Genomic DNA, 12,349 nt, shown 5'->3' with positions numbered 1-12,349 from the left:
CTCCTATCTTCGAGCCTGCCCACACGACATCTTTGTGAATTGACTTTTTGACCATTGTTGTAATCTGTTGTATTTGTTGTGCGCATTCACAACAGTAAAGTGTTGTTATTTGACCTACTCCATTGTCCGTTCATTTGCGCCCCCTGTTGTGGGTCCGTGTACCTACACTTTCCCAACAGATGGATCATAACACCAAATATACACACATGAAAAAACATATGCAAAGAAAGCTCCAACCACAACTGACAGAGAGAGAGAGAGAGAGAGAGAGAGAGAGAGAGACAAACAGTTCCAAAGGAATTCTGCACCACAGACCAAATGCATAATTCATGAATCCTGCACAATTACTGCATCATGCAAATCAACAAGTAGTGAAAACATGTGAATAGATTCAAAACAAATTTTAACAAACGAGAAGAAGAAATGCAATAAAAAATAGCTTTAAGGCGTCCGTGTCCAGGGGCCCATCATCTAAAAAATGAAAAAAAAAAAAACAGCTTCAGGTTTCAAACATCAACAGTGGTGTTAAATGTTTCTTTTGCACAGCTTCATATCAGTTCACGAGCAGACGACCTGGATGAAGCTCAGACTGACCACCAGTTTGATTCATTTAATTCAAACTGAAACACTTTGACCAGCACAAGTTATCATTTATAGTAATATACGTTACGTTTTCTGTTCTTAAAGTAGAAATTTTGTGCATTAAGAAAGATGATATGAACGTAAACTTGTGGGTTTGGACCCCTCGGTGGGTTACATGGTGAATCAGAGAGGCCACAAAGAAATTATTGTGACAGGAAAGACAATTTTAAAAGCACTTTCAGCAGAACATTTTCAGAACATAATCAGAACTGGAAGAGCTTCAGTTGGATCCACTCCTGTGTTCACACACAGACTTAAAGTGAAAATTGAACCAGGATCCGAGTGGATCCATAAAGAACTCGACTGTTCTCAGCTCACAGACAAATCAAACTTGTGATGAAGAGTCGACACTGGTTTATTTGAAGAGGTCACAGGTCAAAAGAACCACTTTTGTGGGCTAAAAGAAGACAAAAACACTTTCGCTTTCATTCGCAACCTGTGTGGATCCGGTTTACCCAGAGACAAGTGACGCGAGGCTCAGCCTGAATTGTGATTGACTCAGACGGAGGACAACGTCGGACTCTTCTCTGTTTCCTTTGATCGTCGTCGGTTCTGAAGCCGATTCTGTTTCTGTTTAACTTCAAAATCCTAAACTCTCTTCGTCAGTCTGTCAAAGCTTCGTGTTAAAGCGAAAAATGAACATCTTATTTGTTCTGTTTCTCCTTGGAGCACAAAGAGCTGCAGCTGGTGAGTTTAAACAACATTTAGATTATTTAAAAAAATAATGATGTCGACATTTTGTGTTTTTAGGTTTGATTTATAAGATTTACTGTTCATTATTCTGTCTGTATATTCAGGAGCTACTTGTTAAAAATACTGATGGTTGTATGTTTTATGAAGGATCGCCTTTATTTTTCTTCTTGCGTCACATATTTGTGAAATTATTTTTACTTTATCTGAGGTGTTTTAAATGATTTCAGACATTTTGTGTCCTTAAATATGAAGTTTTGTTTCAAGGAACCAATTATTCACTGTTTATTTTTGGGACGTTCTTACAAAATAAGAAAACTGTCTGCGTGTTTTCGTCAATATTTTTTCCTGTAATGAGTTTATTGATCCGTCAAATATGAAATTATTCTTCCTCGATTTAGATATGAGTTAAATCTTCATATTATCATCATGAACTGTCTGACATACCGCGGTGAAGTTAGTTTGATTTTCGATATTCAGACATTCGGCGAGGATACAGTTAAATAAATCGTCATTCACGCAGTCAGTGAAACCCAAACACCCCGTACATGACATGAAAGAAGTAAACTTAAGTTTCACAGCTCTTACTTTAGATAGTTTCGCTGTTGTTTCGAGGTACACAGGGAAAAATGATCGGGAGACGCACAGAAAACACCAACAATTGCGAACACAAGCGGTCGCTGATTTAGGGACCATCGAACAATTACGTGTCAACTAAAAAAACGTGGAATCTTGACAACGTCTCATCTCTTGCATTAACATAACAACATAACTTAATGTCATTCACTTACCTAGAAAAGAGCACTTGTACAACTAAGAACAAAAAATGCTCTTTGGAATGCTTGACAAGATATATTTTCTTGATATTGATATTATATTTCCCTATGTTTCCAAATGAGAAATGTATTCCCATGTACAATGTATATTCAAAATAAATGTGACTTGAAACTGACTTCTTCAGTGTGTCTGATCTTATATGTCACGCTTGCTTAATTTAGGTCAGATATCTCTATGGTAAAGTTTTCAAATTCTATTCATGTCATGAAATGGGCATTTGTATGTATGTAATTATTATTATTATTATTATCATTATTTTTTTAGTCCTGGGGCCAGGTTTATTAATGGATTTGTCCAGGACCTTCTTTTTTGGGGTAAAAATCTTGACATGATGGTCAAATATGTAACCTGGGCTGAACTACCATTTACACCATAGAACCTGATCAACTTTATTGACATCCGTTTCAAAGTGGCCACCTTTCAGAACCTTTATTCATTGGAAGATTTCAAGAATCAAGGGCAAATATGAATCCTGGACCTAACTTTTTCAGTTACTTCTCAATAGCTTTTACAATTTTCATCCAAGCATAAGGCAAATTGCTTTATTTTAATCTGGAGCCATATCCTCACCTGGCACTAACTTTGTTTTTGTGGAAAAATCCCTACATCGGGGTTAAATAAGGTGCCAGAGGCCAAAATTTAATGTTTTGCCTCAATAGGTTTTTCAAATATCATCCTATTTCTGGGGAAATTGCTTTAATTTAATCTGGGGACATATCCTCATCTTGCATGAGCTTTCTTTTTGGGGAAAAATCCCAACATCAAGGTTAAATAAGGAGCCAGAGGCCCAAATTTCATGGTTTTTCTCAATAGCTTTTTCAAATGTCAACCTATTTCTGGGAAAATTGCTTTAATTTAATCTGGGAACATATCCTCACCTTGCATGAGCTTTCTTTTTGAGGAAAAATCCCAACATCAAGGTTAAATAAGAAGCCAGAGACCCAAATTTCAGGTTTTTTCTCAATGGCTTTTTCAAATGTCAACCTATTTCTGGGGAAATTGATTTAATTTAATCTGGGGACATATCCTCACCTTGCACGAGCTTTCTTTTTGGGGAAAAATCCCAACATCAAGGTTAAATAAGGAGCCAGAGGCCCAAATTTCAGGTTTTTCAATAGCTTTTTCAAATGTCATCCTATTTCTGGTGAAATTGCTTTAATTTAATCTGGGGCCATATCCTCACCTTGCATGAGCTTTCTTTTTGGGGAAAAATCCCAACTTTATGGGTAAATAAGGAGCTAGATGCCCAAATTTCATGTTTTTCCTCAATAGCTTTTTCAAATGTCAACCTATTTCTGGGGAAATTGCTTTAATTTAATCTGGGGCCATATCCTCACCTTGCACGAGCTTTCTTTTTGGGGAAAAATCCCAACTTTATGGGTAAATAAGGAACCAGATGCCCAAATTTCATGTTTTTCCTCAATAGCTTTTTCAAATGTCAACCTATTTCTGGGGAAATTGCTTTAATTTAATCTGGGGCCATATCCTCACCTTGCACGAGCTTTCTTTTTGGGGAAAAATCCCAACTTTATGGGTAAATAAGGAACCAGATGCCCAAATTTCATGTTTTTCCTCAATAGCTTTTTCAAATGTCAACCTATTTCTGGGGAAATTGCTTTAATTTAATCTGGGGCCATATCCTCACCTTGCACGAGCTTTCTTTTTGGGGAAAAATCCCAACTTTATGGGTAAATAAGGAACCAGATGCCCAAATTTCAGGTTTTTTCTCAATGGCTTTTTCAAATGTCAACCTATTTCTGGGGAAATTGATTTAATTTAATCTGGGGACATATCCTCACCTTGCACGAGCTTTCTTTTTGGGGAAAAATCCCAACATCAAGGTTAAATAAGGAGCCAGAGGCCCAAATTTCAGGTTTTTCAATAGCTTTTTCAAATGTCATCCTATTTCTGGTGAAATTGCTTTAATTTAATCTGGGGCCATATCCTCACCTTGCATGAGCTTTCTTTTTGGGGAAAAATCCCAACTTTATGGGTAAATAAGGAGCTAGATGCCCAAATTTCATGTTTTTCCTCAATAGCTTTTTCAAATGTCAACCTATTTCTGGGGAAATTGCTTTAATTTAATCTGGGGCCATATCCTCACCTTGCACGAGCTTTCTTTTTGGGGAAAAATCCCAACTTTATGGGTAAATAAGGAACCAGATGCCCAAATTTCATGTTTTTCCTCAATAGCTTTTTCAAATGTCAACCTATTTCTGGGGAAATTGCTTTAATTTAATCTGGGGATGTATCCTCACCTTGCACAAGCTTTGTTTTTGCGGAAAAATCCCAACATCACGGTTAAATATGGTGCCAGAGGCCCACATTTCAGGTTTTTTCTCAATAGCTTTTTCAAATGTCAACCTATTTCTGGGAAAATTGCTTTAATTTAATCTGGGGCCATATCCTCACCTTGCATGAGCTTTCTTTTTGAGGAAAAATCCCAACATCAAGGTTAAATAAGAAGCCAGAGACCCAAATTTCAGGTTTTTTCTCAATAGCTTTTTCAAATGTCAACCTATTTCTGGGGAAATTGATTTAATTTAATCTGGGGACATATCCTCACCTTGCACGAGCTTTCTTTTTGGGGAAAAATCCCAACATCAAGGTTAAATAAGGAGCCAGAGGCCCAAATTTCAGGTTTTTCAATAGCTTTTTCAAATGTCATCCTATTTCTGGTGAAATTGCTTTAATTTAATCTGGGGCCATATCCTCACCTTGCATGAGCTTTCTTTTTGGGGAAAAATCCCAACTTTATGGGTAAATAAGGAGCTAGATGCCCAAATTTCATGTTTTTCCTCAATAGCTTTTTCAAATGTCAACCTATTTCTGGGGAAATTGCTTTAATTTAATCTGGGGCCATATCCTCACCTTGCACGAGCTTTCTTTTTGGGGAAAAATCCCAACTTTATGGGTAAATAAGGAACCAGATGCCCAAATTTCATGTTTTTCCTCAATAGCTTTTTCAAATGTCAACCTATTTCTGGGGAAATTGCTTTAATTTAATCTGGGGCCATATCCTCACCTTGCACAAGCTTTCTTTTTGGGGAAAAATCCCAACTTTATGGGTAAATAAGGAACCAGATGCCCAAATTTCATGTTTTTCCTCAATAGCTTTTTCAAATGTCAACCTATTTTTGGGGAAATTGCTTTAATTTAATCTGGGGACGTATCCTCACCTTGCACAAGCTTTGTTTTTGCGGAAAAATCCCAACATCACGGTTAAATAAGGTGCCAGAGGCCCACATTTCAGGTTTTTTCTCAATAGCTTTTTCAAATGTCAACCTATTTCTGGTGAAATTGCTTTAATTTAATCTGGGGCCATATCCTCACCTTGCACGAGCTTTCTTTTTGTGGAAACCAAAAAACATAGCATGACAGTTTTCATTGAATTGTATTCTTCCTACTTTGTTTTATTGTACTTTAAATAATTACACGTCATTCTGCTTCTCAAATTAGTGACCTGTTTGCAGAGAAAATTTGTACAGGGAGAAGGAGAGAGAAGAGCTTTTATTGTTATTTTGTCATTGGAACAAATCTTGACACCTTACAGACTGCAGTGGACAAGTTAAGGCTGGACATGACCACTTCCCTTGTCAGAGAATCTGGTGTGCTTCCTGTTTTGCTCAGCACTGTCAATCATACATGTTACCTAAGAAATATTAAACCATTTAATGAGTACTCTGCAATGTAAACTGTATTAATCTGAACATACTACAACAGCGTGTGTTGAATATATCGATATTAACAGAAGATCTGAGCAGTCTGTGTTTTTTTTTATTGTGGGATGGAGGATCACAATGAAGCACAATGAGTAAGTTCTTCACATTAGGTATATGCAAAATGAGGTTCACAACCTCATAGAAAAACATCTTTGATCCCTGGTCAAATATTTTTTTGATATATATTTTTCATCCAAAACCTCCCACAGTGCGCTGTCCTCTACAGGACTCTCATTTACAATTAGAGGTGCTGGATAATTGAGACTGCTGCTGAAAAGGTTATCATCTTCTAAAATAAAATTAAGTTGAGGTAAACAGACTCTAATGTGTAGACAGTTGTCTAATAAATAATAACTCAGCTTTGTTTTTCCTAAAAAAGAAGTAAATATATTGTCCTGGGGCAGCACAGTGGTTTAGTGGTTAGCACTGTTGCCTCACAGCGAGAAGGTCATGGGTTCACTTCCCGCCTGTGGCCTTTCTGTGTGGAGTCCATGTTCTCCCCGTGTTTCCTCCGGGTGCTCCTGTTTCCTCCCACATCCAAAGACATGCGGGTTAGGTGGATTGGGATCTTTAAATTGTCTGTATGTGTGCGAGTGGGTGTGAGTGTGTTTGTTTGTGTGTTTGTGGCCCTGTGACAGACTGCCATCCTGTCCTGAGTGTACCCCTCCTCGCGCTCTATGACTGCTGGGATAGGCTCCAGCCCCCCGCGACCCTTAAGTGGACTAAGCCGTTGAGGATGACTGAGTGTGTGTGCTATATTAGTGAAGAACAAAATGTCTATAGACTCAGGGATTCCATATAATACATGAATAGAGTAACACTCCATGCTCTTGTTTACCCAGACTGTCTGTGACATGTGTCGGAGGTGCTACCACTACACCTGTGTGCAGAAACCTCCAATGGCTGAGGAATATCTGTGCCTGTAAATGATGGTGACCCTTGTCAACACATCTAACAGGGAATGTTTTTTCCTGAATCTGTTTGTGTGGTCTGCTAGATTTGGAAACACTTCATCGATTAGTTACTAATTGTTAGTTTGTCATTTGTTGATTAAAACATCTATTGTAACATTGTTTTATTGGGTTTATTGCAACAACAATAGTTCTTGTTTATTTTTTTCATATAATGGATTAAATATTTATTTTTTTTAATATTGTATTTCTTATCATGTTTGCAGTGGTGCTTATAATTACGACAGTTTATTTATAAATTCTTTTATATTATTCCTTAAATATGTTACAATCCTCTCACCCTTGTTATTCAATATGAACAATTTGAGTATTTGTGTTACCACAGTGCCAGTTGGCTGTTGCTGTAGAGATGTAATTCTAAATAACTTAATGTAGGCTGACAATCTTGTTTTTGCTCCTTGTGTGAAGGGCATTCAAAGGCTAGTGGATATTTGTTCTGAGTATGGTGTTGCTAATGATATTTTGAACAAGTCTCAACATATGCTGTTGTTTGACACAGCTTTTTATGCACTCAGTGAAGCTGCCCCCCACCCAAACATAAAAAAATCCAAGCAAGCATACTGAGTGGTTAGTGCTTCGTTTGTGCATATTTGTGCCGTTAAAATTGTCATTTGTTCTGCTATGCTTTTGGAGATATTAAGGATTATTTTTTAGGTCATTCAGAGATCACCATCCACCAGCTTGCTCCAAAATGAACCAGACTAGTCTACTTTTTTAGTGCTTTGTTTGTGTTGATTTGTGCTGTTAAATTTTACGTTTGTGCTGCAATATTTTCTGAGATATTAAGAGTTTTATGTACAGAGGATCACATATCTTGACCCTAATTGATTACGTCTTTGGTCTGCAACATTTATAATGTGTTCATGTATATCTGTGTATAATAACATCTGAGGATGTTCAACCCTTGTTATTGTTGGAAAAGGTCTTTTTGAAATGACTTTGTGCCTTTGTGTGTAAAGTTTTTAAATAAAAGTCCAGTGACAAAATATAAAAAACATTTTATTTTACTAAATGATTTACCTTTTAATGAAATGTGCTTTATCTTTACTTCATCAATCACATTTCTGTCATAAGACATTAAATTCAATTGCTTGAAGGTTTATTTCGGAGCGTGGAGTGTTTTTTTTTTGTAACTTTACTAAAAAATGAACAGTATTAAGATCATTCTGTACTCCCCATTAAAAACTAAATAAAGCAGCGGTGTTTCACAACGAATCAACAAGTATTTTGAAAAAAATAAATAAATAAATAACTGACCTTTACACAAATTTACCATCTGAATGGTATTATTACAACCCTCAAATAAATCTGATTTCAAGACACAGTAAATGGACTTGTGAAATACAGAGCTTTTAGTTAAAATACAGAGTTAGCATATATGTTATACCTAGCATTTTCAAAATTGAACAGGTAATACTTTCATTTGCAAATGCACAAAAGACTGAAGTGTGTGTAGTTTGCTGGAGACTGATATGCTTGTGTCTTCAGGCAGATTGTATGGGCCAGAATTAATTTTTTGTGTGGACACAATGAAATATTTTACCAAAAATAAAATCAAAACCACGTCCCTGCCACAAGCCACTGCTGGGTTTGAAACAACAAAAAAGCACTGTAATTTCCAACGGTACATGAACGCAGGAGCAGCGCACTTGCGTGCTCATGCTGTGCATGTGCCCTGCATCTTCACACAAACATAAAACTTTTAATATCTCAAAACCTAGGGCAGCCCAAATGAAAATTTAAACAGCACAAATCTGCACAAATGAAGCACTAACCACTCATTGTGTTTGCTTAGAATTTTTTGCAGTTATGATGAGGTTCTTTTGAATGGAGTTTCTTTGAAGTATATTGATGAATACAAGTGCCTTGATCATATATTGACAACAAATTGTGTGATGACTTAGATATGAAAAATAAAGTTGGTTTGTTGTTCATTCGCTCGAAGTAATATGCTAGTGAGAAAATGTTGTTTTTGTTCAACTTCTATGAAGAATAGATTGTTCAGTTTTGTTTCTGAAAATATTTACTTATGTGTATATTGTGGAGAAATTTTTAAGTCTCCATCAGAATTTCAAGTAAAGTTGCGTATAATGGTGCTTTTTTTTTTAGAATCCTTCATCACCTGACCCGTATATGTAGTGCTACGAGTTCCATGTTTGTATCCAACAATTACTTTATATCCCAAAATATATGGAAGAACTGCTTTGAACTTAATGAACCACTTTTGTTTGTTAACAAACAAATTTTTTCAAGATATTTTTTTTTATGGTCGAATTTTTGAAGTTGACTTTTTTTTTTTTTTTTTGAGGTTGAATTTTTTTTAGGATGAGATTTTTGGGGCTGAATATTTTGATGGTAAACAAATTCAACCTTAGAAATTGTCTATAGTTACAGTCCTTCCCTGGTCCATAAATGGTTCCATCAACTTCAAAACGACATTCTCTGACAGCCTCTCTACCGCTGGATGAGTGGAATCTTTTCCCAATTAAGGGATGGTATTACACATGTATTTCATGTCCAGATCTGCTCCAGTCCAAAACTTGATTCCAAACTTGTCAGGCTTGGATGCAATGTATTCCTCCCCTCACTTGAAAGAGGCTACTTCTCAGGTGTTCTGTAGTGTGGAAGGAGTGGTGTTGGCAAGTACTCAGCTCATTGAATAGGCTCATTTATATAACAAAGGGAGGAGGTTTGTGGCATGCTAAACTTTGGGGAGACTGTCACTGCTCTCTGGGCCTAGAGGTGTTATTCAAACAATAGCACACTGAAAAACCTTCCATTCACACAGACTAAATAAATAAGGTGCTCAGCCTGGCCTCTTATCACAACACAACTGCAAGCCCGATGTGGCTGACATTTACATGTGAACAAGTTTAACCTGCATCAGGCCACCAGTGAATGACTCCTTGCATGTGCACGTGCATGCGCTACAATATACTGACACAAGGAATGAACAGTGAGTCTAATTACAACATGGTCCTCAAACGTTCCATGGTGATTCAACCTACATATTCCTAAAATCAATGATTAAAATCTAAGAAATTTTAAAGAAAGAAAGACTAAAACAAACACCATCATGTGTGATGACCTCTACTGGTGGTTGGCTCTCACTGCGGTATTGTATCACTTCCTGTTCCGGAGCACAGCGGTGTTTTTCTGTATCTGTTAGCTGTTTAATCTGCGTAGTTAGATTGATCTAGATAACTAGATAACGATTTGTTTCACAGTGTAATCTTCACGTGCCTTAACTAAAGCACTCCCTCTGCTGAATCACCTCTAAATTATTTACACATTATTCACTTTGTGTGTTTTTAGGAATCCGCTAGCTTAGCGCAGCTACTAGCTCTTAGCCGGTTTAGCACGGCGGCTTCTCCTGTCTCTCCCGCACTTTTCTGTTCTGGGTGTGAAATGTTTAGTTATTCCTCGGCCTCCTTTAGCAGTAACGGTACTTGTAATAAGTGTAGCTTATTTGTAGCTTTGGAGGCCAGGCTGGGTGAATTGGAGACTCGGCTCCGCACTGTGGAAAATTCTACAGCTAGCCAGGCCCCTGTAGTCGGTGCGGACCAAGGTAGCTTAGCCGCCGTTAGTTCCCTTCCAGCAGATACCGAGTAGCCGGGAAAGCAGGCCGACTGGGTGACTGTGAGGAGGAAGCGTAGTTCTAAACAGAAGCCCCGTGTACACCGCCAACCCGTTCACATTTCTAACCATTTTTCCCCACTTGGCGACACACCCGCCGAGGAACAAACTCTGGTTATTGGCGACTCTGTTTTGAGAAATATGAAGTTAGCGACACCAGCAACCATAGTCAAATGTCTTCCAGGGGCCAGAGCAGGCGACATTGAAGGAAATTTGAAACTGCTGGCTAAGGCTAAGCGTAAATTTGGTAAGATTGTAATTCACGTCGGCAGTAATGACACCCGCTTACGCCAATCAGAGGTCACTAAAATTAACATTGAATCGGTGTGTAACTTTGCAAAAACAATGTCGGACTCTGTAGTTTTCTCTGGCCCCCTCCCCAATCGGACCGGGAGTGACATGTTTAGCCGACATGTTCTCCTTGAATTGCTGGCTGTCTGAGTGGTGTCCAAAAATGAGGTGGGCTTCATAGATAATTGGCAAAGCTTCTGGGGAAAACCTGGTCTTGTTAGGAGAGACGGCATCCATCCCACTTTGGATGGAGCAGCTCTCATTTCTAGAAATCTGGCCAATTTTCTTAAGTCCTCCAAACCGTGACTATCCAGGGTTGGGACCAGGAAGCAGAGTTGTAGTCTTACACACCTCTCTGCAGCTTCTCTCCCCCTGCCATCCCCTCATTACCCCATCCCTGTAGAGACGGTGCCTGCTCCCAGACCACCAATAACCAGCAAAAATCTATTTAAGCATAAAAATTCAAAAAGAAAAAATAATATAGCACCTTCAACTGCACCACAGACTAAAACAGTTAAATGTGGTCTATTAAACATTAGGTCTCTCTCTTCTAAGTCCTTGTTAGTAAATGATATAATAATTGATCAACATATTGATTTATTCTGCCTTACAGAAACCTGGTTACAGCAGGATGAATATGTTAGTTTAAATGAGTCAACACCCCCGAGTCACACTAACTGTCAGAACGCTCGTAGCACGGGCCGAGGCGGAGGATTAGCAGCAATCTTCCATTCCAGCTTATTAATTAATCCAAAACCCAGACAGAGCTTTAATTCATTTGAAAGCTTGACTTAGTCTTGTCCAGCCAAATTGGAAGTCCCAAAAACCAGTTTTATTTGTTATTATCTATCGTCCACCTGGTCGTTACTGTGAGTTTCTCTGTGAATTTTCAGACCTTTTGTCTGACTTAGTGCTTAGCTCAGATAGGATAATTATAGTGGGCGATTTTAATATCCACACAGATGCTGAGAATGACAGCCTCAACACTGCATTTAATCTATTATTAGACTCAATTGGCTTTGCTCAAAATGTAAATGAGTCCACCCACCACTTTAATCATATCTTAGCTCTTGTTCTGACTTATGGTATGGAAATTGAAGACTTAACAGTATTCCCTGAAAACTCCCTTCTGTCTGATCATTTCTTAATAACATTTACATTTACTCTGATGGACTACCCAGCAGTGGGGAATAAGTTTCATTACACTGGAAGTCTTTCAGAAAGCGCTGTAACTAGGTTTAAGGATATGATTTCTTCTTTATGTTCTCTAATGCCATATACCAACACAGTGCAGAGTAGCTACCTAAACTCTGTGAGTGAGATAGAGTATCTCGTCAATAGTTTTACATCCTCAATGAAGACAACTTTGGATGCTGTAGCTCCTCTGAAAAAGAGAGCCTTAAATCAGAAGTGCCTGACTCCATGGTATAACTCACAAACTCGCAGCTTAAAGCAGATAACCCGTAAGTTGGAGAGGAAATGGCGTCTCACTAATTTAGAAGATCTTCACTTAGCCTGGAAAAAGAGTCTGTTGCTCTATAAAAAAGCCCTCCGTAAAGC

General features: G+C 37.9%; 1 protein-coding gene across 2 annotated transcripts in view; it reads left to right on the top strand.

Moving 5' to 3' along the window:
• The first annotated feature begins 1,185 nt into the window (after positions 1-1,185).
• Positions 1,186-12,349, top strand: part of LOC117502388 (class I histocompatibility antigen, F10 alpha chain-like) — a 30,838-nt gene continuing 19,674 nt past the window's right edge. For both annotated transcript variants that reach the window (XM_034161417.1, XM_034161418.1), the window contains exon 1: positions 1,186-1,329. In XM_034161417.1, the coding sequence (XP_034017308.1) occupies positions 1,278-1,329 (52 nt within the window). In that variant the 5' untranslated portion in view covers positions 1,186-1,277. The remainder of the gene's footprint in view (positions 1,330-12,349) is intronic.

This window comes from Thalassophryne amazonica, chromosome 20 (genome assembly GCF_902500255.1).
Source record: "Thalassophryne amazonica chromosome 20, fThaAma1.1, whole genome shotgun sequence".
Lineage (NCBI taxonomy): Eukaryota > Metazoa > Chordata > Actinopteri > Batrachoidiformes > Batrachoididae > Thalassophryne > Thalassophryne amazonica.
This window is presented reverse-complemented; position numbering and strand designations above follow the sequence as displayed.